General features: G+C 41.3%; 2 protein-coding genes across 2 annotated transcripts; both read right to left on the bottom strand.

Moving 5' to 3' along the window:
• Window positions 1–125: 125 nt before the first annotated feature.
• On the bottom strand, window positions 126–2,983 carry LOC311489827 (ATP synthase subunit C lysine N-methyltransferase-like). The gene is made up of 4 exons (XM_084547122.1): window positions 2,442–2,983; window positions 1,987–2,124; window positions 1,583–1,633; window positions 126–349 (listed from the first exon to the last, which is right to left on the bottom strand). Exons 1-4 carry the CDS (start codon window positions 2,715–2,717, stop codon window positions 128–130), a joined length of 687 nt encoding a protein of 228 aa, XP_084403248.1. The 5' UTR covers window positions 2,718–2,983; the 3' UTR covers window positions 126–127.
• An 843-nt stretch (window positions 2,984–3,826) lies between these two features.
• LOC311489826 (neuropilin and tolloid-like protein 1) lies at window positions 3,827–13,985 on the bottom strand (the record flags this gene model as incomplete). Its single annotated transcript, XM_084547121.1, has 10 exons — window positions 3,827–4,400; window positions 5,546–5,690; window positions 5,790–5,903; window positions 6,216–6,444; window positions 6,731–6,858; window positions 7,975–8,016; window positions 12,334–12,582; window positions 12,665–12,799; window positions 13,637–13,699; window positions 13,958–13,985. 10 exons carry the CDS (start codon window positions 13,983–13,985, stop codon window positions 3,827–3,829), a joined length of 1,707 nt encoding a protein of 568 aa, XP_084403247.1.
• Window positions 13,986–19,558: the final 5,573 nt, after the last annotated feature.

Raw genomic sequence — 19,558 nt, 5'->3', positions numbered from 1 at the left:
TCAACCTTAACTCAAGGTTAGACATTGATGAATGCACTTTTCCCAGTAATTTTTAAGAAGCGGTGTGAATACACCTGAAAGTCACCCTCAGATTGTGATGATAACAGCAACATCTGAATGTTTGCATTTATGTGTGTGAATCTGATGTGTCACATTTTTCTGGCATTGCCTCTTTTCTCATTCCATGTTGCAGGTGTGATTTAAATGTCTTGGCATTGTACACCCATACAGTGTCTATGCCCTCTCCAGCGGTATGTTCAGGGACCCAGGTAGGGAAGGGGAAGCGGCAGGCAACCACCTTGGCTGTGCTCGGTAGCTCGCTTGCCAACTTCAGCTCCAGCTGGTCCATCTGCAGATACAGACAGCAACATTTAGAATATGAAGACAAAAACTTTCTGGTTCTGAAACTCAATTGCTAAGTTAAAAGCAAGAGGTACAACAGTTGGTAGAGATAATGTGATTGTACTGTTTTGGTAACTTCTCTCCAATACACTGATCAGCTACAACATTAAAAACCACCAACCAGTGAAGTGAGTAACGCTGATGATCTCATCACGATGTTATGGCAAACATGGAGCCTGGCATTTGTGTGAATGTTACTTTCCCAGGTATCACCACCTTAAACATTGTTACAGACTAAGCACACCCCCATGGCAAAAGCGAAAGAGCGTTCCATCCTCCTGGTCCCAAGCGTTCACCAGTTAAGTGATGCACACATGTATGTGTTAGAAAATGTGGTATATCAGATCAGGCCAGCTTCTCCCATTGCTCTGTGGTTCAGTTCTGATGCTCATGTGACCACTGTAGGAACTTTAAGCAGTGGACAGGAGTCAGCATGGTCAACATGACTAGTCTGAAGCTTTGCAGCCCCATAAAACATGAATTCTGATGCACTGTGTTCTGACACCTTTCTCTCAGAACAAGCATGCACTTTTTAAGCATACTGAGCTACTGCAGATTTTCTGTTTCATTGTTATCCACTTCCCCATTTTCCTGCTTCTAAAATACCAACTAATATATCCCACCAAGTGACATGTGCCATGATAGTGAGATGACCAGTGTTATTGACTTCACTTAACTAATGATTATGACCGATCAGGCATAACATTACAACCACCTTCCTAATATTGTGCAGGTCTCCCTTGTGCCTCCAAAACAGTTGTGACTCATCAGATAATGGACATGGGCCTTCTGATGGTGTCCTGTGGTGTCTGGCAACAGAATGTTGTTAGTGGGGGCCTTTGGATCCTATGGGTTGAGAGAAGGGACGCAGTTTGGGATCTAGTGAATTTGGAGGCATGGTCAACATCTTGTGCTGTTCTTCATGTTTTTTGAGGTGGTACATGTCTAAGTAACATCCACATAAACGCCAGGTCCAAAAGTTTCCCAGCAGAACATTGGATTGTCACAAGATGGTCAATGTTATTTATTTCTCCTGTCAGTGGTCATAATGTTATGCCTGATTACTGAATGAGAAGAATAAAAATAGCCTTTATTGTCATTGCACACCGAACAAATTGAACAATATATATGATCATTATTGCATTCATGAAATTGCTGCTGGACAAACAGCAGAACTCACCATTTGAGGGACACCAAAAATGACGACGTTGGAATACTGTGCAAAACTGACCTAGCAAAAAAAAAATGAGAAAGAAGGGCACCATGTGTTTAAAATAGCCTGCTAAGCTCAATAACACAAGCACAAAAACAAAAAATAACTCATTTTTTGCCAACAGTGACTTCAAGTAATCAAACTGGCATTTAAAGGGTTAAAATCCTCAGAATGATTGCATTTTTGGTAGTTTTTGGTAGTAAGGTGCTGAAGTGGTTTAAGAAATTGTTGTCCTTAATGACTCAAGAGGGTATTGAATTAAACTGATGCCTGACGGTTAATGTTTTCATTCTGTTACACTCGGTGACACCCGATGTCGGTAACAGAAAACAAATTCACCATATGAGGTACACTAATGAGGTACAACTGACCTTCCACAAGTCAGAGATGTGGAAGGAGGTGGAGCGGTGGACTCCCTCTCTCCAGGCCTTGTAGCGAGAATACCACACCAGCCAGGGGTTGAGCTCAAAGCCGGATGCATGAAACCCATGTTTGGCTGCTGCGATCACCTGAGAGAGGAAGAAGGGAAATAGAGCGCCTCAGCAATGTACAAATCTAATCAGATCCTTGTGTTTCTGGAGCAAATATTCAAGACATGTCATGTTAGGCTGGTCAGTAAATGTTTTTCAAGTTTAAATTTGAATAAGTGCTTTTAAAATGAGGATGACATAGATGTGTAAAAAACAAACAATAGGGACAGTTTTGTAATTTGAGGGTTATATATAAACACAAAGCTAAAATATCAGTTTCGTTAAATGTAACGTGTAAACTTCACTGCAGCACCAGTCACTAGCATGTGAGTGACCGTTTGAGGAACAGCACTTACTATCCTTCCATCTCCGCTCCCAATATCCACCAGCGTCCCCGATCGTGCCTGCAGCGCCTTGAGGACGTTCTCCACCTGAGCTGTGGTGGCCGGGACAAACGGGAGGCAGATTCTTCTCAGGGCAGGGGCGACAAACGGAGCAGCCACGGCGTACAGGGCGACGAGCGACCCTCCCACCACCCCGGTGACAACGAGACCGAGGCGACTTCTGGGCTTTTTCTCCTTGAAGTCCCCGCTAGACTGCCCATGAGTAAGGAAGAGCTCCTCCTGAGACATGGTGCTAGCTTAACGGAAATGTTGGGACTTTATAAATATGTAGCCAACGTTAGCTGGACTCCATGAATGACAGTTCAAACTTTGCTGGAGCTAGCAAGCTAGTCTCTATCCAAGGTTAACATGTCGTAAATTAAATTACATATTATTCAGACAAACTGCAAATTATGAAAAAGAGAGAGGAAAAGACAAAAACACAAAGTAAACTGAGCAAAAGAATTAGCTACTGAAAAAGTAGTAGTCTTGTTATTCCCATTGATTCTAAAGCATGATGACCTGTGCAACGGTGTTATCAGCCCGAGTGGATGACAAAGAAAGGCTAACGAAGGTTCCTTTCACAATTCGTTCCCTGCTGTGTGCCGGGCAGCACAGGCACATAAAAATAATTTAAATCTAAATGCAAATAAATACATTCATTAAATCACAATGACAACAAGCAAAGTAAAAGGGAACATTTTCAGTTTAATAAATAAACAGAAATAAATGTGACACAACTGGAATTACATGAAAATACATAACTTGACATCTAACATTTAAAAGATTATTTTTTCTTGGCTTTGGTGGTGCAGAAGTATCCAAACAAATGAGAAACACAACAATGGTTAGGATCCTTCCTTCACTAATAACAAATGTGATACAATCATACATCAGACGTATTCAAACCCAGAGTTGAAACTTCAGCGTAAAGGAAGAACAAAAGGGAAAGTGGGAACGGTGATCCAGTAGAATGAGTGATATTTCACTCAGCATCTGTGCATATAAGCCTTCTTCTTCTTCTTTAACCATTTCTGTCTGATGTTATGGTTTACTCTTGCCACTTCCATTTACATTACATACATTACATTTCCACGTTACATTTCCATAGTTGTAGTATTCAAACCTCCTAAACTCTTTGGCTTGGGGGAATTACTATCAAAACCACAAGTGTGCACTTTAAGGTTTTAGCCTCAGTAGATTAAAAATTAGAATAGAATTTTAATACTTTTCAGTAACAATCAAATTTCCACTAGCCCATCTACTTTTGGCTATATTAATTCTTCCTGTCACTGTCAGTGGGGTGCCATTTGGGTCTTGATTGTTTCCCATTTCCTTTATTTGCTTGTTGCATTAAATCAGAAGTCATTAGACAGTGTACGATCCAGGCCTGGCATGCCATGGTGGATCGTGTGGTGGTGCATGTGGTGACGGCTGGTGGTGGGACCCTCATCCATCATCAGATCATCATCCTCCTCTGCCCTGTACCCCTCAGCCCCATCCTGTGAGTAGCTGTGCTTCATCACCAGGATGCTTCGTCGACCCGCTGGTATGGTGTGGTGTGAGAGGCGTGGCGACTGCTGGCTCACCATCATCGGTGGCAGCGGGGGCACAGGAGGCCCCCCATCGGGCGCCATGGTGTCATCCCTCATGCTGAGGTTGCTGCGGCTACCGTGGACGCTGCCGTGCATGCTCCCGTGCATGCTCCCGTGCATGCTCCCGTGCATGCTCCCATGCATGCTCCCGTGGTGAGAGCCGCAGTGGTGGTCGCGGATGCATTTGCTTTCAGAGCGTCTGAGCTTGTGGAACTTCTCAAAGTCCTCTGCCATGGCGGCATCATTCAGGTCCCCAGATGGGCCACGGCGCAGAGTGCAGAGCTCATAGTGAGGAGGTTCAAAGCCAGGATGGAGGAGGGCAGGGTCAAAGTCATCTCTGTTGATACAAAGAGGAGAAGAGAGCACATGTAGACACATCAACGCATGCACGCACACGGTAAAGGTACAGTGAAAGCACAAAAATATGAGTTGTCAAACTTATAGTTTTTAATATGCCTTGCTACTAATGTGCAATTTAAACCTAAAGACCCATGATTCATAGTTTCTAAATATTTAGAGCTGCTTTGATGGGTTTTGTCAGTTTTTTTCAAGCAGATAACCACAACAACTAGTTAAAAAAAAAGTTAACCTAGTGATGTCCAATAGCTCACCTGGTTGACTGAGTGCACCATAAGCTGAGGAAAGAGTCCTACAGCAGTGCAGGTTCAATTCCAGCCTGTCCCCTTTGCTGTATGTAATACCTCTCTCTTATCCCATGATTTCTTTGCTCTCCTTCTTGGCACTATCAAATAAACCCATAAAAAGTCCCCCAAAAGCTCAGACAAGCCCTTTGTCATTACACATAGCCTTTGCTGACTTACATGAGCTAGGCATAGCATTATAGGGCGCTACTCCTCACCCTGCGGTGAGCCCTCAGGATCAGACCATATGAACACAGCTCACTACACTCTACCCCACGGACATCTACGACGCATCTATCTGCTGCAGGGAGCTCGCTCACACCTGGATGGTCGCGGAGGCTCGGTGAGAATCACATTCTTTGATCCAGCCTTTGTTGCTGGGTGAGAAGCACCCACTATTCCAGGAGACAGTGGGTGTCAGTGCGTCCACTGTCTCCTGGATCACTGACTACCTGACAGACAGGCCACAGTTCTGATGACTCTGCAGTTGTAGGGTGTATAAGCGGTGGACGGGATGAGGAGGAGTATAAAGGGCTGGTGGACAGATTTGTGGGGTGGGCTGGAAGAAATCACCTGCCGCTTAACGTGGACAAGACCAAAGAGATGGTGACCGACTTCGGGAGGAAGGGAACAGCTCCTCTGCCCCTGAGCATCCTTGGTAGAGATGTGGAGGTGGTGGAGGAGTACAAACTCCACACCAACTTTCCACCACAAAAAATTACTAAGCTGGGAAGTTGGTTCGGCTCCCTGGCTAAATTATTGCAGCTTTAAACCTGTACATCCCCTTTTCATCTGAAAGTTTATGACAGTCATGATGAATTATAGTGAGACATGTTCTCACCTGCGGATTATGTATTTTTTGCGAGGCTGCTTGATCTGAATTATGACAGAGATGATGAGCAGGATCACAACCAGACCACAGGTCACTCCGATGATGGTGAGGTTGGTGTTATCCAGCGTATCCAGGATACTAGCTTTCCTCTTCTCTAGTTAAATTGAGAACACAGAGAGAAGAAAATCACAGCCATGTGTTGTGAATACAGCGAGTGGCTGGCCGGAGTTTCTCTGCCTGCGTGTGAACATACCTTTGCAGTGATTCTCGTCCCATGGGTAAACACAGTTCTGGATACCGTTGCAGACCAAAGTGTTGTTGATGCACATGTTGCTATGGCAAAAGAAAGTGTCTCCTTCACACGGAGCTGAAAAACAAAAGGCAGGTGACACCACTCCAACTTTAATTATAGTTACTCTTGAGGTGATATTTTTTGACTCCATTTGCTGCTTTTCATTCTGTAAGAAGCAAAATTGAATTTATTATTTTAATAAATTAAAGTTAAACAAACATTTAGATGTAAATGTCTGTTAGTTCATTATCAATCCCTCAATCAGGTGGTAATCATCTGTGGGTTTCTCACTACAAGCATCTCTTGTCACAAGTCATTCACCATTGTTCTTGATGCAAATATCACAATCTCTTAAAGTGCAGATGTCAGACAGAGAGATTCTCTCACGTTCATGGAAGGTTGTGAAGAGGATCTTGAATTTGCTCTTCCTACTCCCCTCGTCCGCCCACAGCCTCACCACGCCCACAGAGGACACCAGCATGACATCGTTGGCCACCGTGGAGCAGAACTTATTCTTCAGGTGCTCAACTGAACTGCTGCCGTCGTAGATGCCGACAAAGTTCCGCTTGCACTCATTTGAGTTGTGCATCTCATACTCCAGAAAACGCATGTAGATCTGTGGGAGGATGAAACGATGAGGAATATCTTGATATTCTTTACAACACAAGAATTCTTGTCCCAGATATCCTCCAACATTGGTCATTGTCAGCAAAGGCTATGGCATCAGATGCTGGCTAATGGGTCTCCAGACTGTGTTCCCAATGATATCTGGTGGCATTCATCTATCTAGACAGGTAGCTACTCAGATATTTTCTTTGCTTCTAGGCGAATGTAATTCCATTTGTGATGACGAAAGCATTTTTCATATGTTTTTAAAAAGAGATGATTCACAGTATACACACCCTAGCTCTTGGTGGAGCCCTGATGTACCACCTGCAGTCCACAGCATCTGTCTGCTGCGCCCGGGCCTCCCGGGCTATCTGTGCTGATTCTACGAAGCCTTCCGGACCGTTCAGCTCAAACTCACATACTGTGGGGAGAAGTATTTTGTGAATGATTATTTAGTTTGACATATGTTTCCATAAACCAACTTGAATGGTATTTTTACCTCCTCTTGCACCAAAAAAAAGGTGCACAACTAAACCCTGTAAACTCAATGTTTCTATGAGCTTAGAGAAACATCCCACTTTCACAAGAAGAATGTGAAACATCTCTCTAGTGTCAAACTCAACATTCAGTAAAAGAAGTAAGATAAGATAAGATAATCCTTTATTTAATTAACCCACAGTGGGATAAAACATTAGCATTGACTTAGGCCTGGTAATTTCATTATTTACTAAACTTGTAGGAGTGGTATAATTGAATGGGTATTCCTAAACATTATGGAATTCAGGCATCGATAAGATGTGCAAAAATATACATAGTACATGTAGAACAAGGAGTATCCAGCAAGGGCTTACAGTTTTAACAAGCATTTACTTGCCCAGTAAATACAATGAAAGTTTTCTTTGTTCAAAAGAATGTGCAGGAGAATTTAGAATTAATAGGAGCTCCTATCATGCTCTCAGGTGCACACCTTAAACTCAGGGTTCAGGTGAGCTTAGTGAAGCTTTCAGCAGAAGAATCTGAAAAAACTCAACAGAAGTACCACTGACTAAACACACATATTGTGGGGCATCAAGCAGGGGCATTCAGATAAAAAGGTACTAATACATTTGTTTAGAAAGCAAATAAAAGTGAACAGTAAAATGAAAAACATCCATTTCAGCTGATGTCTTTTGTAACCTTTGAATTAGCCGTGCTTAGCAATAGTTATTAGCATTGTTGCTGACATGCTCACTTGTAGTTTTAGACTGGTGACTGGCTAATTCCTCAGCTCATTTTCAGCCTGTAAGCTTGTCTGACTTCCTGTTTGTTACTCTGTTGGTCCAAAGTCATAATTTTCCAACATCGCAGCTACTAAGCTATAGACCTCCTATAAATTGATGTCCTTCCTGTAATATGAATGTTTTATTTAACAGCTTATGCTCCACACTGATGTTCAAGAATATTTTCAATCAACTGCTGCACTGGTTTTTGTAACATCTGCTCAGTCCAGTAGACCTAGCGTGATGTTTGCTCATGATCAGATATGTGGAATACTCACGTGGTAGAGCTGGCAGTGCCCCAAGCTCTTCAAACTCTGGATCTGAAAGTAGAACATAACAATTAATTTTCATGGACTGCACTGTATTTCATAGGTAGCAGGGAAAAGGATTGAAATGTGAAAATTCACTGCAACAATTGTTTGGAGATTAGAGAAAGTAATCTCTGACCTGAGATTGTTTTTGGTTAAGTACAAAGAGAAAATGAATAAAACATTAATAAAGACATATTGCAAAACATCACAAAAACACAACTGGACAAAGCTTACAGCACATGTACCAGCACATTCCCTCTACCCTCATTTAACCCACACTGAAATCCTGATTCCCTTCTTAAAAAAAAGAAAAAGAAAAAAAAAGAAAAAACAGACTTCGAACCAGGAACGGACATTGTATTCTAAACCTTTGCGCTGATGAATCTGTGGCTAGGTGGATTAAAAATCCTGATATACCGGCTTAGTTCAGGACAGATTAGGGTCCGGCTGCAGGGACAACCTGCTCATCAAAATGATATTTTTATTTGTTTCTTTGTCAGTTTCTTTTCAGAATTCCACTGAAAAGCTCCTATTTTGATTTTGAGTTAAAAAAATTGACGCTTACTTTACACTTGTGAGAAAAATAAGAGACAAAGACGTAACCTATAAAGACAACACCAAACCAGGTACTAGAATGAAACCAGTGATACTTTTTTAAATATTTTTCATCATTCTTATTGCAGCACATTGGAAACAGTTTATGATATAAGATGGACAGGTGATGGACCCAGATGAATTAACCCAGATGAGCTAACTCTTATTAATTGTCTCATGTTTCTTACCCATTTCTACTTCAGGCTTGGCCAGATTACTCTTATTCATTCCTATGTGTGTGTGTGTGTGTGTGATTGATGCGCACACGCGATACATTCCCAGAGGATTTACATCCAATACAAGGGGAAAACAATTTTAAGATGAGATGGGGGCCAGATATAGGATGGTTTATGTAAATCCTCTTCTGATATTACTCAGTCTGAATGGGAGGTACGCAAAAGAACGGTGATTTACTTATAGTTGATAAGTTAACTGTTTTTTCCACATTTTCCACTTATTTTCCACGTGTCTGGTGAAGACAAAATCTGAGTAGAGAGTAGGAGATCTGGTAAATTACTTGCACATTCACATCAGTGTAAGAAATGATTTAGTTTAGTTTGATTCAGTTTCATCTAGACTGCACAAACATCAAACACCTGGGACGTAACTAGAGTATAACTCTCCTTATTAGTATGCTTGAAATGAAATGGCATTAATATTTATATATGTTTGCACGCATGCACACACTATGTTGACAAGAGTTATTCAGTATACTGTGTGTATGTGGGCAAACATATTCTCTCCTACCACCAGGGATGGGTGGAATTAGACAGGAGATTAGCATTTGGCATTAAGGACTCATTACATCTGATGTCAACAAACAGAAAACAGCTTATCCCGATCTGCCAACTATTAAAGTATCTTCTCAAATAAGGGGATACTTCACTTTAGCTTCCTAGTTTAATGAATATATTTTTAATATATTTCTTATTTTTAAGTAAGTAAGTCGCGCCCACTTAAAGGTAAAGTCACAATATTGGAAAAAGGCAGCATAATGTAGATATTTTCAGAAAAACAGCACTGAGCCATGACACGGACAACTGGGAGAGAACCGCTGGGCGCAGGCAACTTAAAAACAAGTGTAGCATTAACACACGGCCGGGTAGTCCAGTTCCCCTGAGGAATAACAACACACAATAGCTCAATTATTTTAAGAAAGACAGAAAAAGAAAAGAAATATGGCTAGATGGGTAGATGGACAGAGAGATGCAGATTAATCTTTGCCCCTCGTCAGTGTAGGTGGCCTATAAAATCTGCTCTTAATAAAGCATCTGCCTCAGACTCCCTTAAGCTGCTGCTGCGGCTCAGCGCTGACAAGCTGTATTCCCCTGAAGACAAGCTTTCATTAACTTGTGTGTGTGTGAGACTGGCGGAACAAGTGACTCTGTGTGTGCGTATGTGTGTGTGTGTATGTGTGTGTGTATATGCGTGCGCTCCCGTTCTTGTCAGCTGCAGCTTGTGTGCCTGCACTACAAATGGAAAAGAGAGCACGCTCCCAGCAGCATGCAGACCATGATGAAAGTTGCGATATGCAACTTTCTGACATCACATGCTCAATAAAAATTTAAATACCCCATATTGTACACTGGCCTACATCCTTTGATGCACTTTGTAGCTTCCAGAGTTTCTGTTACATTATGGATCTTATAACATCACAACTTAAATATACGGTATATGACATTATGGCACTGGCAATAAGAGAGAAAAAAAAACAGTCCTCATTGGAGGTTTGATGGGCGTAAATGATGTGGAAAAAAGACAGAAAGGGACTGGCGTGTGGCAGGCAACAATGTCAAATTCTCAGCAGGGAGCTGGATCCGGAGAGAGTGCCAAGGAATGGAGGCAGAGGCTTAGAGCCGTAGTAATACTCTGAATATCTAAACCCTCCCGGCTGTGGCTAGCACAGCGGCAGAACAACAACATAGCAGAAATGCGGAAATATGACGAGAAAAGTGAACGTGGTGTCTGTATTTTCAACTTTTTCGAGGCACTTCCACGAAAAGTGTGAACTAGTGTCAAAGTGTGAAACTGCTGGAACTAAATAACAATTGCATTTGAATCTACAGAGCTCTGTAATCTAGTGTAATACAACAAGCCTGCAAAAAATAGTGCTTGGGTCACACTGTTCAGTTAGGTGTTTATTTACCTTTATGGCAGGCTGCAGTATGTGGTTCTGTTGACCTATACTGTGAGAGATGGAACAGTTTTTATCAATTATCTGTTACCTCTGTCGACTCAAGGGAAAGCGCTACAACTTAAACACCCTCTGCACATGTGTTCCGGAGTGGTTCCAGACCTCTGAATTGACAGTCATACAGTATGTCTATTTGTTTCTCTGATTCACATACATAAACCCAAATTGACATGTTAAATTTTCATTCTTTTGTTTATTCAAAATTTAATAAATTAAAAAAATAGGCAGTGCAACATGATTACTAATGCCAATGGATTACAGATAACTGAACATTAGCATCCTCACTAAATGAAACTTTCTAGAACATAGGATATTCATTTTCTTTTATAGCACATGCAATTTGGCTAGAGAGTTAGAGAGGCACTATTTGTTTTCATACCATAGACTGTATATAAATATGGACAACACGTCCCCACTTTCTTGCATTGGCCAAACTGATGGTATTTTCCCGGGGATACGGGTGGCGCCATCTTGCAACTTTGGAGCAAGAGTCTGTACAATCCTAGAGCAGAGGCGTGTGGAGCCTCGTTATCAATGGCCCACCCACACTTCCACCAGCTCACTGACGTTTTCATTTAATTAATACTGTGCTCTGTTCTACCTACACCAGTGACAATGAAATGTAGGATTATACACTGTCCTCACGGCCCTACGGGACATTTCAGGTTGGCATGAGAACTTGTAGTCTTCATGATGCCACATCCTGTTTATATAGCGTCAAATAAATAACTAAAATGAAACTTCTCAGAACAATGGACACTTGTGTATGCATTAGTATTATATTAACTACATAAAATGATAGAAATCATCCTTAAAAAAAAAATTGACGTGTTTTAATTTTGCCCAAGTTCCATCCACTAACATGGAGGAGGTGGAGCTTATGACCTATACTGCAGCCAGTCACCAGGGGGAGCTCTACTTGATTTGGCTTCACTTTAGAGGAGCAGTTACGCCGAACGTCTTTATATTATATTTAATGTTAACATGTTAGCATATATAAACATTCTTAAAAGGTAGCAGTTAGTTATTAGCTATTATTTATTTGGAGTCAAATATTACCACTAACCTAAGCACTGTTCACCACCATCATCTCCACCCAATGGAAATATGCGGCTCTTAACTACTCAATGCTAAATTACATTCTCTAGCTTTTCTGCCATTTGATGTTGGGCAGGTAGTGTGCAGTGAGTTTGTTTAGGTGCTTTCAGCCTTTCGACCTGCTGCTGCTGGAAGAGTGCGACCAAACCAAATATATTGGACGTAAAACCAACACACTGAGTAGAAAGACGTTCAAATTCTTCCTAAAACTGAAAGAAAAAGCCAGGTGATACCTTTATAGTGTTTTTTTATCAACACAAGTGACCACTTTTCACATTATACATTGAGTATGTGATCTATTTTTAATGTAAAAATATGGATTAGTGCAGCTTTAAGGCCAAGTTCAAAAACTACAGCTCCCTTCTTTCAATGAAAAGAGTTCGCTTACATTTACTTCTTCACGATCAAGACAGGAATTGATCTGAACTTCCACCACTCACCTTGTGTGAAGTTATACCGGGCAGAGAAACCAGTGGCCTCCAGTTCACCATCGGCCACAAACTTGATGTACAGGTACCTCCCACTGGAGCGGACGTATGCGGGGCTTTCTTGGCCGCAGTAGCGACCAATGATGGGCGAGAAACCAAAGGGGCCGTCGCGGACTTCAATGTGGTCAAACTTACACTCCCAGGATGGCTCGATGGAGTAGTTCTCATCAAAGAACAGGTCGATGCACTGTCGGGGAGAGGCTGCAGCAGGAAAAGAGGGTAAGCGACCGTGTGATAGAAAGCAGGAGCTGTGAAAAGTGAGGCAAGAAGAGACAAATCTTACCTTCTATAATGTAGATGCATTCCCTCTCAGGTGGGTATTTCTCAGGGTAGTTGGGTGAGGTGAAGTACCCGCCATCAGGCTCTTTTACCCAGGCACCACACTGCCCAGCCGGTGTCACACCTGAGTTGTTCTTCACTGGAAACAGAAAGTACACATGCTTACCATGGAGCAAAAAAATAGGATTTAGATTTAGATTTAGATAGAAAATCTCAAATCTTTTTGCATAAATGGCATTTAGATCACATTAGAGATAGTACCTTTAACATTCTGGCACGTTATCTTTATTTGTTTTATTGGGAATTGCCGGGAAATGCAATACAATTTAAAATAAACGTTCGCTACCCTCACAGAGATATTAGCTTTCTTTCTAAGAAATTTCTGAATGTCAAACATGCCCAGCAAACATCTTGACGCATTAAACAGAAACAGATTATTATTTTTTACCTAATAATGTTCTTCCACACGAGAGAGCTCTGAAGTGGCATGTTATTAATATCAATATTAAGAACACAACCATTTTCCCATTTGACTTGGGTAAAAGAAATTTAATTGGATATATACTTTGGGTTAGGCAGAATATGCACATATGTTCACATATAAATTAGTACTGTAACTAAGTCACTTAGTCTATTAACTGTGAGACAATGTCAGTGTAACATCTTCAGGAATTAATTTTATGTGGCCAGTAGCCTGGTTTACAAACTATTTCTTTAATGGATTTAGATTTTAAAAAATGCAGTTTTCCATGTGTTTGCTATTTTTGCTTAGCACATGACCTATTTGTGTATCCAGCTAGCTTGATTATGATCAAATGAATCCTGTAATAAACATCAAAATGAGTTTGCAGTGTCTTAATATAGAGCTAAATAAATTCTCTTGAGCCTTTTTCAGCGTTGTGTAGCAGAAAACAACCATATAATGTGAACGGTTAATGGCAGACAGTGAGTAACGTCCGTGGTTGTGGTAGGATACCTTGAGTTTTTGTTTTTGTAGTGGCACCAGACAGCTCAGGTGAGATGAGGCTTGCTGCTAAAGCTGAGATGACAAAAGAAAAAAACCCACAAGATTAAAGGTCGTGGTTTTTGACAGAAAGTTGCTTAAACTTTTTTTAAAATGAATAAGGAAAAATAGCTAGGTTACTTATTATAATAGTTTTATAAGGGAAGGGAAACAGCTTAGAACACACTGGATGCACTGTGGAGTTGTAAACCTATAATGATTGCTGTACATATATGGTATTTGATAGAACTGACTGATGAATCAGATGTAACATGTTCACCGTAGTAAACTTACCGATGGGCAGGAGAAGTTTGTACACCATTTCTGTTCCCTGAAGGAGAGTAGCTCTGTCTCAAATACTGCCATTAAATTGTCTTGACCAAAAGGGGGCAGCTAGTTCCTTCTACTCCTGTACAGGATTTAAAAAAAAAAAAAAAAAAAAGTGTTGTTCAGCCCATCAGCTCCTCGTGAAATGAGCCAAATCCCAGAGCAAAGACTTCGGCATGTCCATCCCTCTCTCTGTCTCCCCGACAGCTCAAAGGATTAGGCTGCACCGCTGTCCGACACAAAACCTTCACAATATTTGCTCCACCTTTAGGCTGCATTAATCCTCTCACAAGATATTCGGTCAGTCACAAAGCTGCACCCGATGCAAAAGAGGGCTTCTGCCTGTGTGTGTGTTTGCGTGTGTGTGTATGTGTGTTCGGGTGTGTGCGTGGGTGTCATAGAGAGATTCACTGACCCTCAATAACATAACCAGTTTCACTTATTTTTTCAATTATTATTTCAATTAATTAAAAAGTATTATTTAGATATACATTCACGTATATTATTTAAATATTTAATTTGATATTTGAATTGTTATATTAAAAAATAAAAAAAGCACCAGTCAACAAAATTTTAATTTAAAGTAAAATAACATCTCATAAATAAATCCGACTGACCTTTTCAAAAAATAAAGATAACAGGAAACAAGGAGCAAATAAGCATTAACATTCCATATTTACTGCAATTCAGTTTGAATCTTGAAATGGTTTCTTGTAAGCGCCTTGAAGCTGTGTGTGTTTTTCTCTCTTCCCTCTCCTTCCCACCAGCTTTTGGTGGAGAGACAGATTGTAGGTTCGGTGAGACTAGATGGGCTTGCTGCCATGCTGCATGTAGAAACAGTATGGATAGGCTCAGTGCTCTATAAAGGGCATAGAGCGTTCAGAAGATCAGTCTACAGATTGTACAGGCAGGAGGACTACACTATAGCATTTGCTTAAAATACAATGTTCCTTGCGGAGAGAAAGGTTCTGTGCAGGTGAAACTAGAGACTGACCTTATCAAAGCAGACAACCTTTCTGAAACCCTGCAGAGATGACCGCAGCTTTAATAAGTTGTAGAGTACAGTGATTGAAACGTGCCATTCATGCATTTCTCCCAGTGTGCAGTCAAAAAGTAAATACATGCCATGGGGACTATATGATAGACTAATCTTCCCGAGAGGACAGCAAAGACACCTTGAGAAAAGAGGTGATGATTCCAATCATTGGACTCATGAAGTATGAAGGGCAAACAGCCTCTAAACCTTTCAAACAATAACTTCTTCTTCTGGTTGAGGTAATGGCTGAGGTATACCTTACAGCTCTGATTCTGAATAATTGAAAAGTGTGATATACCACACAAAAAGACTTTGCCAGACTTTATGGAAAAAAGTCTGGCAAAGACGCTCATCAAGATTTCATGACTGCAACAAAACTATGCGCGCGAGCGATCTTGAAATCTTGTATGTTACAGACCATCTTCTGGAGCTGAAAGACATGGCTGCCCAGATATTAACCTGATGTTTGTCTGTGACTGAGTATTTGCCTGTAGCGCAATCTCAAATATAATGTGCTTGACCTTTGACCTCCACTTTTACACTGGGTCGCATCGTTATTGCTCTTATTGTAATAAAAAGCAGACATGAGAGTGACTCTTTCCATATAATTCCAGCAGGGGGTGCTGTCGGTTCATTTCTTTGATAACACGTAGCTCAAGATCCAGCTCTAGTGAAATATATTTATAGTTTGTAAACAAACAGTAGGAATCTGCAGGGATGTGCACTGTGGAACCGGTTTTGTGCTGGCCGACCTCTGACCTCGCTGTGAAATGTGCATCTGAACGCAAGTATGTGATTTACAACCATGCATAGCTTCTTAAAGAGGTGTTCTGGCTAGATGCACAGTCCCTTGCTGCTTGGCTTAAAAATGCCAAACATTTCCTCATAGCACTGATGTGATACTGTATCACTTGGCCCGTGACTGAACTACTACTGCTTCTCCTTCCTGGACAAAACTGCCATTTTACCCTTCTCAGATGGCTTGAGTGTGAATGCTGAAAAAAAAGTGAAAGCAAGAGAGGTAGAGGTGAAATCAAATCCCTTTAGCAAACAGCAAAAAGGTCAGTGCTGACGCAGACTCGGGAACAGGCCGCCCTCCCTTAAGACTATATTCTTAAGTGGCTATAGATTCTATTTGTAGCGTTTTTACCTGTTTACTGACTCTCCCACTCCAAACCCAGGTAGCTGCACAAATATACTGAAGGGTTTGGACGACCTCTTGTGTCATCACATGGGGGAAACTTTCAACTGACTGTGCTGTGCTCGCAGGCCGCAAAATGCACCATGAAGGGCAATAAAAACCCATGCTAATCAGGTCTGAGATGCAGGAGTACACCTTATAATTACTGGCACGAACACTAAATGAATTGCAGTTTTCATCTAGATGAAGAAAAGGTGTAGCTTTGCGTGACTCAAAAACATTTCCAAGTGATTGTAAAATAAGAAAATGTTCAACATTTTCAGCAAGTAGTTGTTGTTTTTCAGGCAGCAGTTGAAACTTCAGACATCAGTTAAAGCTTACATAGTGACATACTTTAAAAGTGATGAAATACTTTGCTGTAAGAATTGTGAAACTTTGCTGCCCATTTTAACATCCAGGGACATTCCGCTAAATTTATAATTCTATTTGTTAATTTAAAAGTTCTATCATGTTCTGTCTGGTGACATGTGTCTCCGCTGACGCCAGTACATACACAAAACGTATCATAGGTGAAATTTTATCTTGCAATACCTAATGTGAGAAAGTGTTGCATTTTGGGCACAAGGACAAAAGGACAAATCTGTCTTAAGCTAACATAAAGTGTAGAGTTGTGACCTTCACAAACAAACCGACTCTCTTGAGCGGCTCTTCAAAATGAATAATGGGAAGCAGTTGCAAGCTGTTATTTTTTATTTATTTATTCATTTTTTGCAGTGTGTCACACAGACGCACACACAGGGTCCTCCTTTGCTACTCCACTGATGAAGAACAGGTACAAGGGGTGCAGCAGTTTATACGCACGGTGATATGCGTGATGCGCAAATATCACACGACTTCAGGACGCAGCAGTCTCACAAAGGGGAAGGGGAAGATATTTACTGAATTTCCCACGGGGTAAATAAAGTATCTAGCTAGAATCAGTATTTCAAACTCAGATATCATGCCAGTAAAATAGACATTGGTGTCTAAGTTTGAGTGATTTTGATCCAAATTTTACCCTATCATTCATCTCAGTGATAATTTTCATTTCATCAAAATTCACTAGATCCCAAACTGATCAAGTATCTGTGGGATGATCCACAGAGGCCCCTCCCCTCAACCCATAAGACCCAAAGGCCCCCACTAACAACATTGTGTTACCAGCCACCACAGGACACCCTCAGAAGGCCCATGACCATTCTCTGATGAGTCGCAACTGTTTAGGAGGCACAAGGGAGACCTGCGCAATATTGGGAAGGTGGTCATAATGTTATGCCTGATCTGTATTCCATATCGTTACAATGTGTCTTGTAGATGGAAAATTGATTGGTTAGTCACCACTGCACTGTCATGTTGACACGTTACTGCCTTGAACAGGGTCACCCATTGAGGTTTATACATGTACACTAGAATAATACCAGCAATAACAAAAAAGAAATACATTTTTAATACTTGACCTAGTTTAATTTTACATGAAACATTTACAAGAGTAAATATAAAAATTAAACAGACTACCACAGCTACACAACCGCTATGCACAAACACCCTCTGGCCTTCTGACCTCAGAACAACAAGACAGCAGCGCAGTAGTTTGGGCTGTTACAGTGAGTTTCATCTGATTCTCTACTGGTGGTAACAGTTGCTTCCTCCTCAGCTGTATTTCAGAACTCAGTGAACACTTCCTAGAACAGATGCTAATGACTGAAGTAGTAATGCTGGTTTCCAGGGCGTTTGCATTTGCATGCTGCCAACAGCATGCAAATGTATTTGGCCAATAAAACTAAACGGTGGAGGTTTCAGTGTAGCTACATAATCCTTACACCATATTATTTTTAAATGTCACCTTTTCATTAAATAATAAACTGGGTATTTTGGGCCAACCAACATACTGTATAGCAGCATTGAAGATCACATAGTGCCTACTTTGTCCCCATCCCTCATCTTCTTTTTAGGGACGTGCCCACTCACTGTGCATGCAGCAATGCCCAGAACACCCAGTAGTATTTGCATTTGTTTCATCCCACTTTCTCAAAACCGTTCACATACACAGTCAACCCAATAGCGGATTATCTTTCGTCACACTGGGAAAATAAAGCAAAACAGAACAACAAATTAATGAATTTCAAAACGATTAAGGTTCCGAATGTGTAGTCAGCCCGCCGGCAGGAGGGCACCAGGCAAGTAATGCCAGCAGTCGGACTGCTATTTTTGGTAAGAGTGGAAAATTTTGTTTTTGCGTAGGGACCAACAGCAAAGGATCAGGGGGTAAGAGGAAAGTCTGTGAACCTTGTGGGACTGTGGGAAACAGTGACCCACTGCCACACTCTCCTGGCGCTGGAGGTCCGCTTGTGGGTTACCGACAAAACAGGGGGAGAGGGAGAGACGCCAAGCCCATAATTTGAGCTAGGGATCAGTATGTGTGTGTCTTTGGCAGGTGGGAGGTGCAGAGCTCTGGTGAAGCCAGAATTCATTATCCTCAAAATGCTTTCAAGATGCAAAAAAATATAAGTCTAGTATAGTGCAATCTGCAAGGGTGAAATCTAGTCAGGTTTCTTCTTTGTGTCAGCACCTTGAAATAAAACAGACAAGACAGACCACTACTGTAGAAACAAACACTGTGGAGGCAGAGGTCTGTGGGTGGAAATGAGAAATAAGGAGGTTACAGTGTGACTAAAAAGGTGGCCGATAACTAAAACTGACAGCTTAGCAGGAAAAGAATCTGGAATCAGGTATATAAACCTGGTGGGCGAATGGAGGAACTTTAGCACACAAGGGAGTTTAGAGACCAAGGGCAGTTGTAGTTTTAGGCACAAGGAGACTGCGCCAAACATGAGGTAAGATTTAATTCCAGTCACCTGCTTTGAAGTGTGATTCATTACCATACTCTGTCCAAAAGATGTGTTTGTCAAGGAAGTTAAAGAGCAATTGGAATGACTTGTTCACATCCATATGCCACCTGTCATCACCCACTCACTTTCTGGCATAGTGGGCAAAGCATTGGCAGTAATCCTTTCTGGATACAGATTTAGCTTAAATAAAGTGGTGTCTCAGCAGTATGTATATATATATATATATATATATATATATTTATGGAGAGATGAAACGGAACATCCGGAGTAAGAATATATAGTGTATCAGTACTATGAGGGGGCCTTTCTGAGAGTGCCGTGATGTATTACACAGAAGTGAAACATAGTAGGTTAGTGGAAAATACTTTACCTCCTATAGATTGCTACTGAGTTTTGGTAAAAAGCTAGATCAAACATTGTGCGTCCTGAATCCCTACGTTCTGTTATCTGAGGACAGGGAGTACTAAAGAGGCCAACTAGGTGCACGCCCAGGCGGTTAGGGG

This window comes from Chelon labrosus, assembly GCF_963514085.1.
Source record: "Chelon labrosus genome assembly, chromosome: 6".
NCBI classification, from domain to species: domain Eukaryota; kingdom Metazoa; phylum Chordata; class Actinopteri; order Mugiliformes; family Mugilidae; genus Chelon; species Chelon labrosus.
Note: the sequence above shows the minus strand (reverse complement) of the source record. Positions and strands in the feature narration are given on the sequence as shown.